The sequence below is a fragment of the Aplysia californica genome, unplaced genomic scaffold (genome assembly GCF_000002075.1).
Source record: "Aplysia californica isolate F4 #8 unplaced genomic scaffold, AplCal3.0 scaffold00310, whole genome shotgun sequence".
Lineage (NCBI taxonomy): Eukaryota > Metazoa > Mollusca > Gastropoda > Aplysiida > Aplysiidae > Aplysia > Aplysia californica.
Genome location: NW_004797580.1, coordinates 800472 through 818141, shown reverse-complemented (window position 1 = coordinate 818141; position 17670 = coordinate 800472). Strand labels below are relative to the sequence as shown.

The following is a 17670-nucleotide window of genomic DNA, read 5'->3' as shown; positions in this document are numbered from 1 at the left end:
CGCACACACACTCTTCGCCCACCCTCCGCCTCTTTATCCCCCCACATCACCCACTATCCACCTCTCTCTCATTCCACCCACCCACTACCCACCCCTATCTCTCTTTCTCTCGTTCCACCCACCCCTCTCTCTCTTTCTCTCGTTCCACCCACCTACTACCTACCCCTCTCTCTCTTTCTCTCGTTCCACCCACCCACTATTCTCTCTCTTTTTCTTGTTCCACCCACCCACTACCTACCCTCTCTTTCTCTCGTTCCACCCACCCACTAACCCTCCCCCCTCTCTTTCTCTCGTTCCACCCACCAACTAACCCCCCCCTTCTTTCTCTCATTCCAGCCCTCCACCACAACAACTGCATGTACGTGGCCCACCACTTTCTGACCCTTGCCCACCAGTTCGCCCCACGACTGCCCGCCACCATAGTGCCCACCTTCGTGGATCTGATTCACCCGATCAGACAGAGTGGTTGTGAGGCCTTTCGGCGCCAGCTCTCTCACCAGAGGGCACTCCTGTTAGAGTCATTAGATGGAGCTGAAGGTAATCAAAAAGCACTTGTTCCACGCGCTCGTATGCCCTTATCAAGTTTCGAGCGTCGTAAAACTCTTACCATACTAATACCCATAACTGTGCCTGAACTGTAACTTGTAACTGCTGCTTTTTCTTTCCTAATCCTTACTATCGTCATTTTCCTCTACTTCTTTTCTATGTTTGTCACACTCTTGTGGCCCGCTATTTCCGGGATGCCCTGATAGTCGAAGCAGACTTTGTGCTATTGAAGCTAGAGAGGTGAGCAGAGTAAGCCTGATTCCCTGTAAGGACTTCTCTGTTGACATCCTCCCCTTGGCGCTCCTATGACCTTATGCAGTTGCAGACGCCGTAAAACTTCTACTAAAACTAAACGCTAAAACTTACTATACTAATCAGAAAACGCTGTATTTTTGTTTGTCTAATTACTAAAAGTTTAGAGAGCGGAGGGTGTGTGCCACAAGTAGATCCTACTTCTTTTCTTTCTGTCTGTTAATCCTGTCTGTCTGTTTTGCTCTTTCCCCTCACTAAATGACAGTTGTTGTGTCGGTGTTGATGTGCTTCTCTCTACCTAAACATTACAATGTCCAGTTTGTCTAGTATGTCATTGTTTGTTTCTCTGGTGTGTCTCTGTCTGTCTGCTTGTCACCACTTGTCTGTCTGCTTGTCACCACTTGTCTGTCTGTATGCCTGATGTGTCACCATACTGCGACCTCGGTGCTTTTTTGTCATATCTCCATTTTTAATAACAGTGAAAACAGTTTGTAGCATAGAGTGAGCTTAAGAAGAAGTCACATTTTTACTGTTTAAAATAATGAAAATACAAGAAAGCACTGAGGTCATGATAGGTCTGTCTGTCTGATGTGTTACCATTTCCTAGTCTGATGTGTCACCATTTGTCTGTCGTGTCTGGTGTGGCACTATTTGTCCGTTTTTCTATCTAGTGTGTCGCCATTAATTGTCTGTTTGTCTGATGTGTCACAGTTTGTCTGTCTGTTTAGTGTGTCACCATAATTTGTCAGTCAAACTGACGTGTTACTGTCGAACATTGTTGAACATTTTTCCAGTCATCTACTTATAACCATGGTGTACCAGCGTCTGTGCTGTAGTGGCCAGGCTCTTTGATGAGGACATTAAAATATAGACTTCAATCAATCCTGTTATCATAACCATGTTGTGTTCAATGGATGAAGACATAAAACATTTGCAATCAATCAATCAATCGTGGGTGGTTGGCGGGTCCTTTGGTGTGGTTTGCTTCTTCTTTCTTTCAAACATCTGTCGTCCTTATCTTCCCTTCTTGTTTTTTATGTTTGTTACTCTCTTGTAACACCTCTAATCTTCTGGCGCTCATATGACCTTATGCAGTTGTGAGCACTGTAAAACCTCTACTAAAACTTAAAAAATCAATCAATTAGTCTATCAATCAATCAATCAATCAATCAATCAATCAATGTGAAAATGAATCAATCAATCAGTCAGTCTCACTACCATAACTGTGATGTGTTTCATCAACATCTCAGGTTTCGCCAATGTGGAGGAGGCGGCCAATAGGGAGCAGAGCGAGCGAGCCATCAAGCAGGTGTTGTTGCAGCTAGAGCACTTACAGAAAGTCTGGAAACCTGTGCTGCCCATCGATGTCTACAAGAAGTCTATGGGTGAGTGGGAGAGGGAGAAAGAGAGGGGGAAGGGAGGAAGGGGATGGGGGAGCGGAAAGGGATGGAAGGAGGGGGGAAGGTGTTGAAGTGCATGATGGTTTGGAAATTTGTGCTGCCCATTAATGTTTACAAAATATTTTTATGTGAATAGGAGAGGGAAGGGGGGGGGATGAATGGTGGGAGGGGTGGATAGGTTGAATGAAAGGAGAAGGGGGGGGTGTGAGGAAGAGGTCTGGTGTGGAAACCCATTTAGGGGGGAGAGGGTGGGGGGTTGAGGGAGAAAGGAAAAGGAGGGTGGAACAAAAGTCTGGAAGTCTGTCCATGGTTTCAGTGCCCATAATCTTCTCTGAGGGTGGTTGACAGATGCTCTGGTGTGGTTTGCTCCTTCTTAACTATCAAACAGGTAGACTATCATCCTTTTCTCTTCTTAATTCTTTTTGTTGGAAGGTCTCTAATCTTGGGTAATTATATGACCAATTTGTTTAACAAGTGCCTCGAAGCTTACAAGGTGGGTGGCTGGCGGGTGCTCTGGTGTGGTTTGCTCCTTCTTTCCTATAAAAATCTATCGTCTCTATCTCCCCTCCTTCTTTTTTGTGTTTGTTACTCTCTTGTAATACCTCTAATCTTCGGCACTTATATGACATTACTGTGTTTTGAAAGTGCCTTAAAACTCTTGCTATAACTAAACTGAACTTATTAAAACTTAATATAACCTCTCAGTGTCCGTGACCTTCTCCCACAGGCAAGCTGACTAGCGCGGTAGTGGAGCGGATCACCGACTGCGTCTCTCTGCTGGAGGACATCGCGCAGGAAGCTGGCCAGGTCCTCCTGGCACTTCTCAGCCCGCTGGAGGAAGAGGCTGGCCGCTTTCTCACGTCCCCAGGCGAGGTTCCCGCCGCGGAACTCCTACGCTTTGTGCCAGGTTGGCCGCGCCTCTCGGAGCTGAAGGTGGTGCTGGAGGCGAGTCTTCAGGATATCTCAGACCGCTGGGCGGAGGGGAAGGGCCCGCTGGCTCTGGCTTACTCTCCCAACGAGGTCAAACAGATGATCAGGGCGTTGTTTCAGAATACCAGTAGGAGGTCGGCTGTGTTGGCTTCTATTAGGTGATGTGCTGCTCACAGCGATGGAGTGGGGGGTGGGGGGTTATTTGGCAGAACAGTGTACGGCTGTGAGTGATTGGGGGAAGGGTTGGTGTGGATGTGAGAGGGGAAGAGTTGTTGCGGACGTGGGGGGGGGGGGCACACTTGGGTGACTGACAGTAGAGTTGTGGTGGTGGTTGGGAGTTGAGGGAAACAGACTTCATCAGATTCTGATGATGTGGTGTACTGAGTGTTACTGAGAATGGTTTTGATATTTGATATGTAGAAAGTTGAACAATGGACTCAATCCTGAGATGATGGAGACCCTTTTTAGTTAGGAAGAATGGAAAACCTATCAAAGTGCAGTATCTTCGTAAAGTTTTAGCACATTACACCCTTAGGGTCTGAACGGGAAGTCTATTCCCAAACTCTATGCAAGGGGAGGTAAATCACCTCCCATGAGTACACATACAGTATAATCTGCTTCTATGGACATGCTTTGGGAAGTGGATTTGATGTCGATATAATATATAAAAATGTCGATAAAGGAAAATATAAAGCTAAGAAGGAAAAAACAAGGAGAGGTCAGGGGGTAAAAAGACAACACTACTTTTTTAAGCTCGTTGCTTCCCTTGATTCTTACACAACTAACTGCACAAAGAAACTAACAATAGACAGTGGGGGGGGGGGCAGTTACAGTACCAAAGATGAGGCGCATGCTACACACCAGCGCAAACTTTGTTGCAGCAACCTTGTAAGGCCTGTTTGTGGCCGCTTGCTGGGTAAAATGGAAAGGCGAGACACTGACTCACTGACTGGCATTTGCCAGCGACAGACTGAGAATGGGATGGGGAAAAGGAATGAGCAATTGGGAGTGGGGGTAGGGAGGTGATGCACAGCGCGGGAGATGCTGGCGTCTGTGAGGCACTGTACTGTGTTGGAGACTACACTGTGTAGGCCCTACATGACCTACTAAAGCCTGGTGTGTCGAATAGGCTACTTAATGAAGAACTAATGTGTTGACCGTCAGCGTGGCTTTTTCCCCTCATTTATGTACGTGGGCATCACCAGATACTCAGGAAACATGTCCATAAAGCAGAGTGGGCCGAAAAAAAGTCGATATAAAAGAAATTGTTTAGTGAAGATATTGAAGAAAAAAATTTGGTAATTGGAAAATATGTCGATATGTCAAAATGTCGGTACATCAGCTGTCGATATAAGTGGATTATACTGTATTTTAACCACTGTCTTACCTGAGAAAATTGTAAAGATTGTATCTTTTATCTTCCCAGCGTAAGGGGAATGACTCTGAATTCTTGATGCGCTGCTTGTATCTAAAAATTCATAACCCAATTACCATGCTTTCAATTCTTTTGAAATAAAAGAATATTGAAGAGAAATGAACAGGCTTTCTTGTGATATGAAGCATGTTATGGTTTGTTGCATAGTGTTGAAAATAAAAAATAAATATATAACGTGAGGAAAAGTAGGAAAACTCACTTTGGGGGGGGGGGTTGGCATCTTCATTCCAAGAATCATGACAAATTAGTTCAAGGTATTGTGGAATTTTGCGAAACAGTTGATGACACAGACGGGTGTTGCACAGAGCACACCCAAAGACGGTCTCAGGTCTTTTATTGGATCTTGTCTGCACGTCTTTCTGATAGCACTGGTAGTATTGTCTCGTGTGCCCCGGCAGCTGAACCCTTCGATGTTCTTGCGCGGTGCCAGGAACAGCTAATCCAGCAGCATTTGGCACCTCCATAGCACTCCTCTTCCCTGAGGAGCCTTTCATTAAGCTCCGAGCAGTTTCCAGATGAAGCTGTATGTGAGTGCAGAGAGGGAGGGTCTGATCTGGGCGGATGTGGCATGCTCTTATATAACACATATGCGTTGAGCAGAGCGACTTCCTCAAGACACCAGAAGCAGCACCACCACCTTTTATGAGATCGTCTTCCAATACGGTAGTAGCATGAACGGAGTTGATCGTTATGATCTTCAACCCCTCCCATGTTTCCATTGTAGTTAGTTCAGTACTGCTTGTGGTATCTGCCTGTGGACAACACCCTGTTTTGTCTGATCAGGCGCTGGTTCCTAGTTCCAAAATAGGACATGCGTTGGTGGAGAGCATAGAGATGGGACATTTGTCTTTCCACCACCATGTCACTAAAGCTCCCATTTTCCCTCATACTGCATTGGTCCTTTTCTATGTTCCCTCTTAAAATATCTGGCGAGTGTTTCTGGTTTTGCTGAACTGTTTCACATGAATATTGTGTTATGTTCCAGCAGATCTCAGGCGAGTTCGACAGAACTGAAAAATTTGTCGAAATTATAATGATAGTTCTTCCTCAGAAATGGCTGTTCCAGTTTCCAAATAAAATAATAGTATTAATAGCCCAGTCCATTTGATACTGGAGTGTCCCACATCCCTGTGGAAAGTTCAAAGTCCAGCAAAAATGTAGTGGCTGAGTCGCAACAACACACCACAATGTGACTGATTGTGACTGACACCCCACGGGTTTGGCTAGCTCTTTGTGTATTGCTTGGAATTATTCTGCCTCCTTCAAATGAAACTGCAGACCCAGGGTTCAACAGAGAGATGCATGCAGATTTCACTTCCTTTATCACAGGTCTGATCTTGAATAAAGAATCATGTCATGGATGACCTTTTGCGATGACATTGTTGTTATCAGAGATGTGCAGGTACCGAGGAATTTCCTGAAGCCTATTCCGTGTCATCACATCAGGATCATCACATCAACTTAACGCAATTCTAGGATCCGAAACTCACATGTCAGCACAGGACAATTGGGAGAAATGTGAAGCCTGGTCTGACAGCTCTCTGGACCCAGAAGGCTGATCTTCAGGCAAAACAACAGAGCCGAGGTCAGTACGGGACCTTTGGGGTGAATTTGATGGAGCCTGGCCTGACAGCTCTCCAGATACAGTAGGTTGAACATCGGATATCGGATGCAATGAGGGGCCTTGATAGAGCGTCTGCTGGTGTGTAAGCATCCTCAGATATTGCTGCTGGTGTAGTGACTCTCCGAACGCTCAATTAACTCACAACACAGCCGCTGACTTGACCGTGACTTCGCACTGACCTGCGGAGTGCTCACATGAAAACGCCGCCTGACCCGACTGTCCTTCAGAGCCAGTCGAGTACATGTAGAAAATTCTGGTGAAAGTGAAAGACCTACCTACACTGGATTGCATGGGTATAAATACAATGTACTATTGGTCCTGAAGGGTTTTTGTACCATTTCTTCTGATCCAGGAATGTTAGAATAGAATGGCACATGCCTTATTCTACAGTAAGAGAAATGAGTGTTTATAATATGACTCTGCCTGGGTTTTCATTCATAAATTCAGGGCATGCTTCATTGCATTTTGCCTTGAAAGTGAAAGGCATGAACGCACTTGTCTCCTGAGATTGTTGTCGTGTGGTGTGGGGTGGGAGTGCACAAATGTGAATTCTTTCTTCCTTTCTTCTACTCATCATAAGAACACACTCCAACGACTTAATTTCACAAATCCCCAAAAAGGCACGACCCTGTGAAAATCTATGAAAGCAGTGCCAAGGGGTGTGTGCATGACCTTCGTGATAACGTATACCACGGTGTGTGCCGACGTACTAGTTAGACTTGAAAAAGAGGCGGTAAATGAACAGAGCATCAAATCAAGTTACTGCTAATATGAAGCACCACTGTAAGAACTGAATTCGGAAAAATGCTGTTTGATTGTTGCTACTTTAATTTGGTGCAACTCACACAAAGGTTATTTCGCTATTTATTTAATAGGGTAAGATCATCTGAGAGTGGGTCGCTCGTGTTCGGAATTGGGACGTTTTTTGGAATTTGGGCACTTACTCTTAGTTATATTCATCGCTATTTGACATTTGCTTGTTCTAGAGCTCAATTGTGCCACTTTTCAACTTGTCAAGACACCTTCGAAGTGTTGGAAACACAGTGGCACTTCAATCAGCTCTGAATGTTAAAACTACTGGCCCGAACAATTTAATTTTGATATCAAACGGAAGAAGAAACACTTTAGTAGAGTAACCATACAAAACGAAATCTGGGCCTCAGTCTCGTCAAGGTGAGACTCCATTTCTGAAGATGCCCGAGTGGGCGATTTCGGGCGGTTTAGGCATGTAGAGAAATTTCTAGGTGATCCCATGCGAGTTAGTGTGTAATGTGTTAATTAAATAAAGTTTGACCTTTTTTTTAACCCTGAAAATGTGATACATTGTACTTTTTATCTATTATGATTCTTCATGATAATAATATATGTTTTAATGTAGTGGTCGTGGGTTCAGTGTAAATTATGCTTATGTCACTAAAATTAGCTTTTGAAGCTGAACGCTTTTATATCTTTAATTGTTTTATGGTAGGCTCACATTTAATTTTTTATTTATAGTCTGATAGTTCTCAGGCAAAAAAGAAAAACGCTGCAGCAAAACGCTAGGGTCGAGATTGCCGTAGATAGTGGTTTGGTTCTCGTGTGTACTGGTTGTTTACATGATGCACATAAGCACTTCCACTCCCACGTGTGTATAATCTCTCCTTCTCCCATACATGCATCTTATACATACTGTTGCCTGTGGTGTTTTGTCTATTTAGACACACACACACACACACACACACACACACACACACACACACACACACACACACCTGCACACTTGCACATTCACACTCATACACACACACACACACTCATGCACACACACACAGGCACACACACACACACAGGCATACGCACCTGCACACGAATGCTAACTGGATATGATTTTCCACATACACATACACATTGACATACACGCATGTGCCCAAGCACTTGGACACATGCACGCATAGACACATGTGATGTAATCCCCCTTCCCCCCTTAACACCTGCGCACGCGCTCACCATAGACATACATAGATGAGTTTTGTCTATCGAAGTTTCCTCCTGTTCACAACAGACTTTGTACATTTATGTTAGTATGTGTTGCCTTATGATCGTTGTCTCTGGAGAAACACAATTTATAATAACGTGTTCCCAAGTGCTATGTAAATAAATGTTTGGTGGGTGGTTGACGGATGCTCTGGTGTCGTTTGCTGTTTGCTTCCTCTTTCCCATGCAACATCTATCGTCCTTATCTCCCCTTCTTCTTTTTTATGTTGTTACTCTCTTGTAACACCTGTAATCTTCTGGCACTCATATGACCTTATGCAATTGCGAGCGCCGTAAAACCTCTACTAAAACTAAACTACAATAAATGTTTTATGAAGCTGTCAACAGTTTAGATCATTTAGTTGTCAGGCTGCTTTGACCCTGCATGTATAGACCAATCCCTACTGCATGGTATATTATGTGTCCCTGTAGATGGAAGGAAGGCACAATTTTAAAACAATATATAAAATGTCTCTCACATATTATTGTGATTGAAGTGACACCTTATATATGAAGGGGTTACAAGGAGTCTTTGGTCTAAATATGAAGGAATAGATAGAGCTTTGTAACTTGGCACACATACTTTTGTTTCTCTACATAGACACCACGCAAAGTAACATATTTCTGCCACCTCTCTTTGACCTTTAAAAGTCCTTGAGAGAAAAGGACCCAGAATGGGCCCCTAACCAGTCTTCAACAGCTTCAATCGTGTCCTTGTTTTCAGGGAAACAACGTCCTTTGACTTTGAGTATGCCAGGTGGAAACTCTCATCATAACACTGTAGACTTTCTGGTCATACACAGACAAATTCTAATGACATAAATGATAAATGGGACTGTGAAGTAGTGAAGTATTTCTCTGTCTTGTCTGAGAGTGAAGGCAGTGGTAACTTTTTGTCTGATGTTGAGATGTGAACTAGGTACATGTAATCTTTTGTCTGTTTTTATGAGTGAGTGAGGGAAACGTGGAAAGTGTTTGTTGGTGGCCTTCACTCTGACCCAGGATGAGAAATACAATGGTAATGGTGCGTGGATGAGGTTTGACTATTTTATCAACATGGCTGAATGGGATATTTCCATTGTTGTAATGTACGTAAGTGAGTGAGTGATATATTTCTGTAGTCTTATGTACTTGAGTGAGTGATACATTTATGTTGTCTTATGTACTTGAGTGAGTGATACATTTATGTTGTCTTATGTGCATGAGTGAGTGATATATTTCTCTTGTCTGATACCGATGTACACGAGTGAGTGATACATTTATATTGTCTTATGTACATGAGTGAGTGATATATTTCTGTTGTCTTATGTATATGAGTGAGTGAGTGATATATTTCTGTTGTCTTATGTACATGAGTGAGTGATATATTTCTGTTGTCTTATGTATATGAGTGAGTGAGTGATATATTTCTGTTGTCTTATGTACATGGGTGAGTGATTGAGTGATATATTTCCTTTGCCAAGGTGTACATGAGTGAAGGATATATTTTCATTGTGCAGAGGAGCCAATTTTGCGGATGAATCTGAAAATCTCGATTCTGCCTCTCTCTCTCTCTCTGTCTCTGTCTGTCTGTCTGTCTGTCTGTCTGTCTGTCTCTCTCTCTCTCTCTCTCTCTCTGTCTCTCTCTCTCTGTATCTCTCTCTCTCTCTGTATCTCTCTCTCTCTCTCTCTCTCTCTCTCTTTCTCTCGCTCCCCTTCTCTCTTTCTCTCTCTCCTCTCTCTCTCCCCTTCTCCCCCCCTCTATGTGTGTGTGTGTGTGTGTGTGTTTGGCGATGTGCTGTACATGACTGTATATTGGTGCACATGTGTGTGTGTGTGTTTGTATACGTGTCTTTGTATGTGTGTATTATATGTGATATATAGAGAGACAGACAGTTGTAATTTCATTAAACTAATACACAGCAGAGAATTATCTCATTTATTTTTGCTCTTTGTTTTTCTGTTTTTCGTTTGTTTGGGTGTTTTTGTTTCCAACGGTTTTGACCAGATAAATGATACGGTTGATTGGAGGGCACCACTGGTAGGTCCTACTTATTTCAGTTTTCCTGGTTGTCTCCGTCTGTCTATGAATAGGCCTAGCGCAAATTATCGCTCAACAGCAAACCCTATTCGCCTTACAAACTATTTTATTACTCCTGCAGACCGGACTGTATTCTGAAACTATCTCAACTTCCTGGGAAGCATACAGTGCAAGCTGCCATTTTATAAATCACAAGCAAACTGACACTGACAAGATCTTTCGCTGTCTGTGGCTGGGTACCCTTCCCAGGGAGGAAAATTTATGTAAAAAGCCTTTCCCAAGGACGCAGTGTCGGGCCTGATGTTTGAGCCCCCGAGTTTGCTACCTCAGGATTATAATATACTAGCTGGCCCCCCTTTCGATGAAAAGAATTTTTTTTAAATCGAGTCTTTGAGGAACAGTACGCACGGCTAGTGAACGGAAGCCTCACTTGTTTACAATGTCGTCTTAGAAGATGGACTTTCCCAAAATTAGATCTAAACGAAACTAATGAAAAACTGAAAATTAAACTTAGTAGATCTATACGGGTCGCACACTTAAATTAAAATGGTGCTCAGTATTGCGCGACAATGCAGGGTGGTATCGAAAGGAAGTACGACTTGAAATAAAGAAATCTGGCGGATTTTCCAAAATTACAGAGACAGAAGCGTTGGCCTACAAAAACGATCGGCGAAATAAAGAAATTTAGCTTTTTGCAGCAAAACTGTCCCAAAACCGAAAAAAACGAAGGGCGTCATGATCTGGAGAATATTTTAAAGAATCTTTTTGCGAAAACCGCATGTCGATCGATGCAGCCATTAAAAAGCCTTTTGAATAGCAAAATTCGGCCACCACAAATAGATAATAGATGGACGAGTCGGGTAGCCACCGAATAAGCTCTAAGGTGGTTGGCGGGTGCTCTGGTGTGGTTTGCTTCTTCTTTCCTATCAAACATCTATCGTCCTTATCTCTCTTCCTTCTTTTTTGTGTTACTCTCTTGTAAAACATCTATTCTTCGGCACTTACACTTATATGACGTTATTGCGTTGCAAGTGCCGTAAAACTCTTACTAATAGAAAACGAATCAGCTCAGATTGGACCAGAGAAAAGTGTTAATTGTTGTGTCCTCTAACTCTGACCCAAGGAGTTTGCAGTTCTAAACCCCTTGCTCTGACACTATAAGCTGGGTCTGATTTGTGAATAGCGGTGTCTGTGGTGTAGCTGGTAGAGTTGTTACTTGTGTGAAGGACCGACATCACTGCATAAGGGGCATTCCCATAAGCCCTCCGTCCCCTGAAGAAGCACATCTCGAACTCGAAGTGTGTAGATGCTGACGGTTCCAAGCAATGGTTGATTCCTTAGCCTTCTGCTCCTCCCACTAAGTCTTGAACTTCTGCAGGCGCTGGTAGAGTTATAGTTCGCTGTCGCATACAGAAGACGTGAGTTTAATTCCCAAGTGTGAAAGTTTTAATTTATATTTCATATCTCTCCCTCTCTCACAGTCTCTAGAAGACGTGAGTTTGATTCCCGAGTGTGAAAATTTTATTTTATATTTTATATCTCTCCCTCTCTCATAGCCTCTGTCTCTCTTCGTCTCTCTTTCAGTTTGTGCCTGTCTCCCTTTTTCTCTCTCCCTCTCTGTCTTTATTCTTCTATCTCTCTATCTGTTTCTCGGTCTCTCCTTTTTCTCTCCCTCCCTTTCTATCTCTTTGCCCCCCTCCCTCTCTCTCTCTCTCTCTCTGCCTCTCTCTCTCTCTCTCTCTCTGTCTCTCTCTCTCTGTCTCTCTCTCTCTCTTATTTTCTCTCTTTCTCCCCTTTTCATCTCTCCTCCCTTTCATCTTTTCGTCTCTCCGTTTCCCTCCCCCTCCCCCCTCTCTCTTTCTCCCTCTCCCAGTATTATGTCTTCTATAGTTCAGCAGACATCTTGCCCCTTGGAGTGCTCATCATCATCCGGTGCCTCGCCGACTGGCGTGGGCGATCATGGACCTCCACTTCCATCTGTCCTGTGCTGCAGCAATGGTGTTTGTTGTTCTTGCTGCTCCCAGCCATGTTGTCATCTTGTCCAATATCCTTTGCCTCTGTCTGCCTCTGCCTCTCTTTCCATCAAACTTTCCTGTTGTTACAATATTCTCTAATGCTTCTTTTCGCATTGTGTCCGAAGAAATTTGCCTGTCGTTGGAGTGCAACCGTACCCAAAACAATAGAAGGAAATCTATACGACCATAAAATTTACGTCGAATTTTCAGATTTCTTAAAATTTGTTCCCATAAATACCACTTGTTCATGTTTTTCCAAAGTCCCATGTTTTTCCTCACCATGACAACTGTTCGTGATCTAAGGACTCAGAAAAAGGAAGTTACGTTTTGGCTTCGCAATAATTATTTGAGCAAAAGTTGAAAGTGTGAACATGTCGTCTGTAGTATTGGGAAAGAGAACACCATCTGCCGTGTCACTGTCAGGTAGGTGTGTGTGTGTGTGTGTGTGTGTGTGTGTGTGTGTGTGTGTGTGTGTGTGTGTATTTATGTGTGAAAGAGAGAAAGAAAGTGAAAAGTCAAATATAATATCTACGAACACCCCCCCCCTTCTTTCTCTTCCCCTCTCTCCACCCCTCCCCTCTCTTTTCCTAGAGGAAGACGAGGACGAGGAAGAGAAAGACACGCCCTCTGAGGACGGGAGAGGAGATGCTCTCTACAATAAACTGATCTGTGTACAGAGGGCCATTGTCTGGGTCATCACCTCAGCCTTTGGACTCCTGCTCATGAACGCCGCCTACCTGGTGGCCGGAGCTTACGTCTTTTACACGTCAGTTTAGGTCAACTGAATAATCATTTATACATTCACACACACCTGGATGTTGCACTATATATAGCACTTCATAAACCCACAATGGACGAACGTTTTGGTCGTCTCTAACTCTTAAGTCGTAACGTCTTTTACACGTCAGTTTAGGTCAACCGAATAGTTATTTATAAACGCTCCCCTGTATGTTTCACTATATATAGCACTTCATAAACCCACAATGGATGAACGTTTTGGTCGTCTCTAACTCTTAAGTCGTAACATCTTTTACAAGTCAAGTTTAGTTTGCAGTTTTAGTAGAAGTTTTACGGCGCTCGCAACTGTATAAGTTCAAGTGAGCGCCTGAAGATTAGAGGTGTTACAAGAGAGTAACAAACATAAAAAAGAAGAAGGGGAGATAAGGGCGATAGATGTTTGATAGGAAAGACGAAGCAAACCACACCAGAGCACCCGCCAACCACCCACAAGTCAAGTTTGGTGAACTATAGATAGTGTACACCCACCTGATTTCTACAAATTATACGCTGTACCCACAATTAATGGACCTTCTGATCGGCTCTTACGCATTTCACTTTTACAAGTCAGTTTAGGTAAACTATAGATTATAAATGATAAAACTATGCACCCAAAATCTCTACATAAGTATGCCAACAATGGATGCACCTCTCGTCGGGTCTTACGTCTTTAACTCGTCAATTTAGTTCAACTATGTACACCCACGATATGCTTTATATAAACATTAATAACGAGCTGGGTACCTCGTTCGATGAACGGACTCAAAAGAATCGATTGTCAAGTCATTGTGGAACCAGTATGCACTGTTTGTGAACGGAACTCTCACTTGTTTACAATGACGTCTAAGAAGACGAACTTTCCCAAGATTAGATTTAAACGAAACTAATGAAAAACTGAAAATTAGACTACAGTGACTTCAGGCTCCATATTATAACTATAACTGTGCACCATTTAAATGATTTTGAACTACCATTAATTTTGTCAAATTCGAAAGTTCAGTGGTGGGGAAGTTTTAGGCGGCCAAAGTGACAAACTTTCACAAATACAATATGTATAGATATACCCACAATTGAGGAATTTCCGTGTGTGTGTGTGTGTGTGTGTGTGTGTGTGTGTGTGTGTGTGTGTGTGTGCGTGTGCTATGTAACATTGTTATAAATCTCTCAGCCCGGGTTGGCCATGGCAGTCAGGTTCGAAGAGCCCGCATCCCAAAGCATCTAAATTGAAACATTAACAGTTAAAATTACAAATTGTGATGATGACAATTATAATTATAGCCATTTTTTTCTCACTCTTTCCAATTTTCTATTTAAAAAAACAACAAATGACCCAAACGGTGTGTAAAACCCCCTTTCCACATGAATTTATGCATCTAAATCCTATTTCACCAGCTAGTTCGATCAACAAGTATGATCCACGGCCACAGTGGTTGTCTTTTTGTGTATCGATATATATGTGTTCTTTAGTCAGATTACGGGTGCCCATAATGTGTACCTGAAAGGGTTATTATACACTGAATGGGCCTGTATCCGTGAAACGTGTCATTGTGAAAGCTGTCATAATATTTTTTAAAAAGTTTTATTATTACTATCATTATAATATTATGTATCATCATAATGATCATCACCATTATCCTTCATAGTTCTTATACTACTACTACTACTACTACTACTACTACTACTACTACTACTACTACTACTACTACTACTACTACTACTACTACTACTACTACTACTGTTAATAAAAAATAATCATCATAATATTGTTGTGATTATTCTGACTCCATGGCGTGACAGAGTGGAGGCCCCCCGCGAGACTTTGGTGCAGAACACTTTGGAGAACGACCTTGACCTCCTGGCCGTCCGACTGTCCACGCTGGGCACGCAGGATATGGACAACGCCAGTCTACTGCTGGGGACGTATGAGGACTCGTTAGGTGAGCCCGGCGGTTGGAGGGTGTGTCTAGGTCAAGTGGGTGGTTGGAGGGTGCTACTTGTGTTACTTATGTGAAGGACCGACATCATTGCACAAGGGGCATCCCCATAAGCGCTCCGTCCCCCGAAGAAGCACATCTCGAAGTGTGTAGATGCTGACGGTTCCAAGCAATGGTTGATTCCGTAGCCTTCTACTCCTCTCACTAAGTCTTGATCTTCTGCAGGCGCCCAATCTGATTCCAAGTTCACGAAGTTGCTCAAAATGATGGTATTCCGTTTCTTCTTGTTCTTTTTCCCGTTTTTCCCTGACTGAGCCACAATTTCAGGTTTGTCGTCAGGGCACAGCTTTCCTTCAGGTTTTGCTTTCCCAGCGAGCTCATCAGCCCGCTCATTGCCCTTGACTCCAGCATGGCCCGGGGTGAAGATCCAGGTGCTCTTTTTCAGTGCCGTCTTCTTCAGGAGCTCTGTCCATTCAGCTGTAACCGTAAGGTTCCCACTTTAAATCTTCCCCAGAGTGCTCTGAGAGTATTACAAAGATCACATGTACTTCTCAGTTGTTGTAACCCATTTGAGAGCCTGAGTGATTGCCTCAATCTCCATTCTCATGCTAGATGTTGTCATATCGTATGCTCTCTGCTGTTCCGGCACCAACCTGCCACCCCCTCTTGCTGAGAAGCCCCATCCAGATTTTGCTCCTCGTTTAACAGATCCATTCGAGTATACAACCACATTTCCATGCCGTGAGTTGTCTTCAGTCAGTTGTCCTATCCTATCTCAGCATCTGTCGCCCCCTGCGGACACTCTTTATATTCTCTGTTCAGTGACATCACTACCTTCCCAAAATCTGCCTGCTGTCTCTTGTTCATCTTTATCCATTCTTCACGGTTGGAGGGTGTGTCTTGGCCAAGTGGGTGGTTGGAGGGTGTGTCTAGATCAGCTGGGTGGTTAAAGGGTGTCTCTTAGTGAGGGAGGTTAAGAGGGTGTCTCTCTTTGAAGGGGGCGGTTAGAGGGTGTCTCTAGGTGAGGGAGGTTAGAGGGTGTCTCTAAGTGAGGGAGGTTAGAGGGTGTCTCTAAGTGAGGAAGGTTAGAGGGTGTCTCTAGGTGAGGGAGATTAGAGGGTGTCTCTAAGTGAGGGAGGTTAGAGGGTGTCTCTAAGTGAGGGTGGTTAGAGGTGTCTCTTAGTGAGGGAGGTTAGAGGGTGTCTCTCTTTGAAGGGGGCGGTTATAGGGTGTCTTTAGGTGAGGGGGGTTAGAGGGTGTCTCTAAGTGAGGGAGGTTAGAGGGTGTCTCTAAGTGAGGAAGGTTAGAGGGTGTCTCTAGGTGAGGGAGATTAGAGGGTGTCTCTAAGTGAGGGAGGTTAGAGGGTGTCTCTAAGTGAGGAAGGTTAGAGGGTGTCTCTAGGTGAGGGAGGTTAGAGGGTGTCTCTAAGTGAGGGAGGTTAGAGAGTATCTCTAGGTGAGGGAGTTTAAGGGGTGTCTACAGGTGAGGGTGGATAGAGGGTATCTCTGGGTAAGGGGGTGGTTGGAGGGCGTCTCTATGTTAGCTGGGTGGTCAGATGGTGTCTTTAGACGAGGGATGTTAGAGGGTGTCTCTGGGTTAGGAGGTGGTTAGAGGGTGTCTTTAGGCGAGGGAGGTTAGAGGATGTCTCTAGGTGAGCTGGGTGGTTAGAGGGTGTCTCTATGTGATGGAGGTTAGAGGGTGTCTATTGACGGGAGTTTATGATGACTTTTATTTTCATAGGTGAGCTGGATGTAAAAGGATATCCATTACTGCATGTATAGTTTGTGATTGATTGGAGGGTGTCCATTACCATGTGTTTGGTTTATGGGTGGTTCGTGGGTGTCTCGTACTGGCTGAGGGTTTTAAGTTGTAGATATGTTAACGCTGTCATCGACACTCTTTTGATCATTTTGGGGGGCGGGCTGTTTAGACGCTGGATGTCAGGACCAACCCGGGACAACAGGGATTCAGCGTCACAGGGAGAGCGTCCAAGGGAGAATGATACAGTTACTCGAGCAGGAATTGAGCTCAGGTCTATTGCGTGCAACGATAAAGCAGCTAATCACTGCACCAAAGGCATCAAGGGCCTGAGCGGTTAAAGAGGAAAAAAGGGCGTGTGTGGGGGGGGGGGGGGTGTGGGTCATTTACTATACTGAATGGGCGATGTGTGTGTGGGGGGGGGGAGGGGGGGTAGATCATTTACCATTTACTGATTGGGCGATTAGAGGGTTGCCCTCAAGCTATTGGCTGATGGGTTAGATATCGTGTTATTTGAGTTGATGGTTGTTCGTCAAAAATGTATTTCAAAACCCCCAATTGTTTGTACTCATATAATAACTTCAGCTACCAGTACATATACCATTTGTGAGGCAGCGTGGTGGAATCAGGCTCTCGTCAAAATAATCAAAATGAAGAAACTTGCATTTTTCCGCAGGTTTGTGAATTTTTATCAGATTTTTGTTTTTTGGCTCAACACCTTTTATGCCCGTTAAAGAACTCATTTCTGTGTGGATTTTTCTGAAAAAACGTTTATTAAAGGCACAAAAAATGGAAATTTTCAGTTACCACGGACTCTTAAGCTAAGGAAATAACCAATCTTTGGCTGCCATTTTCTCACTAATTTTTTCTTTGAAAACAGGTGACCCCCACCTCTTTCATTCGCAAATATCCCCACTTGTATTCAAGATAAATAAACAATTTTTTTTCATCTAAATAAAGACAAGT

At 43.7% G+C, this 17670-nt stretch overlaps 2 protein-coding genes across 2 annotated transcripts in view; both read left to right on the top strand.

Annotated features, from left to right (window-relative positions):
• LOC101848830 (centromere/kinetochore protein zw10 homolog) overlaps positions 1–4662 on the top strand; it is a 16852-nt gene extending 12190 nt beyond the window's left edge. Inside the window, exons 8-10 of the mRNA XM_005102049.2 lie at positions 337–537; positions 2049–2183; positions 2926–4662. Coding sequence (XP_005102106.1) covers positions 337–537; positions 2049–2183; positions 2926–3290 — 701 coding nt within the window. The 3' untranslated portion in view covers positions 3291–4662. The remainder of the gene's footprint in view (positions 1–336; positions 538–2048; positions 2184–2925) is intronic.
• A 7711-nt stretch (positions 4663–12373) lies between these two features.
• The window catches only part of LOC101850488, a gene marked incomplete at its 3' end in the record, with an annotated part of 13598 nt that continues 8301 nt past the window's right edge, over positions 12374–17670 (top strand). Inside the window, 3 exon segments of the mRNA XM_013084698.1 lie at positions 12374–12658; positions 12827–13001; positions 14810–14949. Of these exon segments, the coding sequence (XP_012940152.1) occupies positions 12607–12658; positions 12827–13001; positions 14810–14949 (367 nt within the window).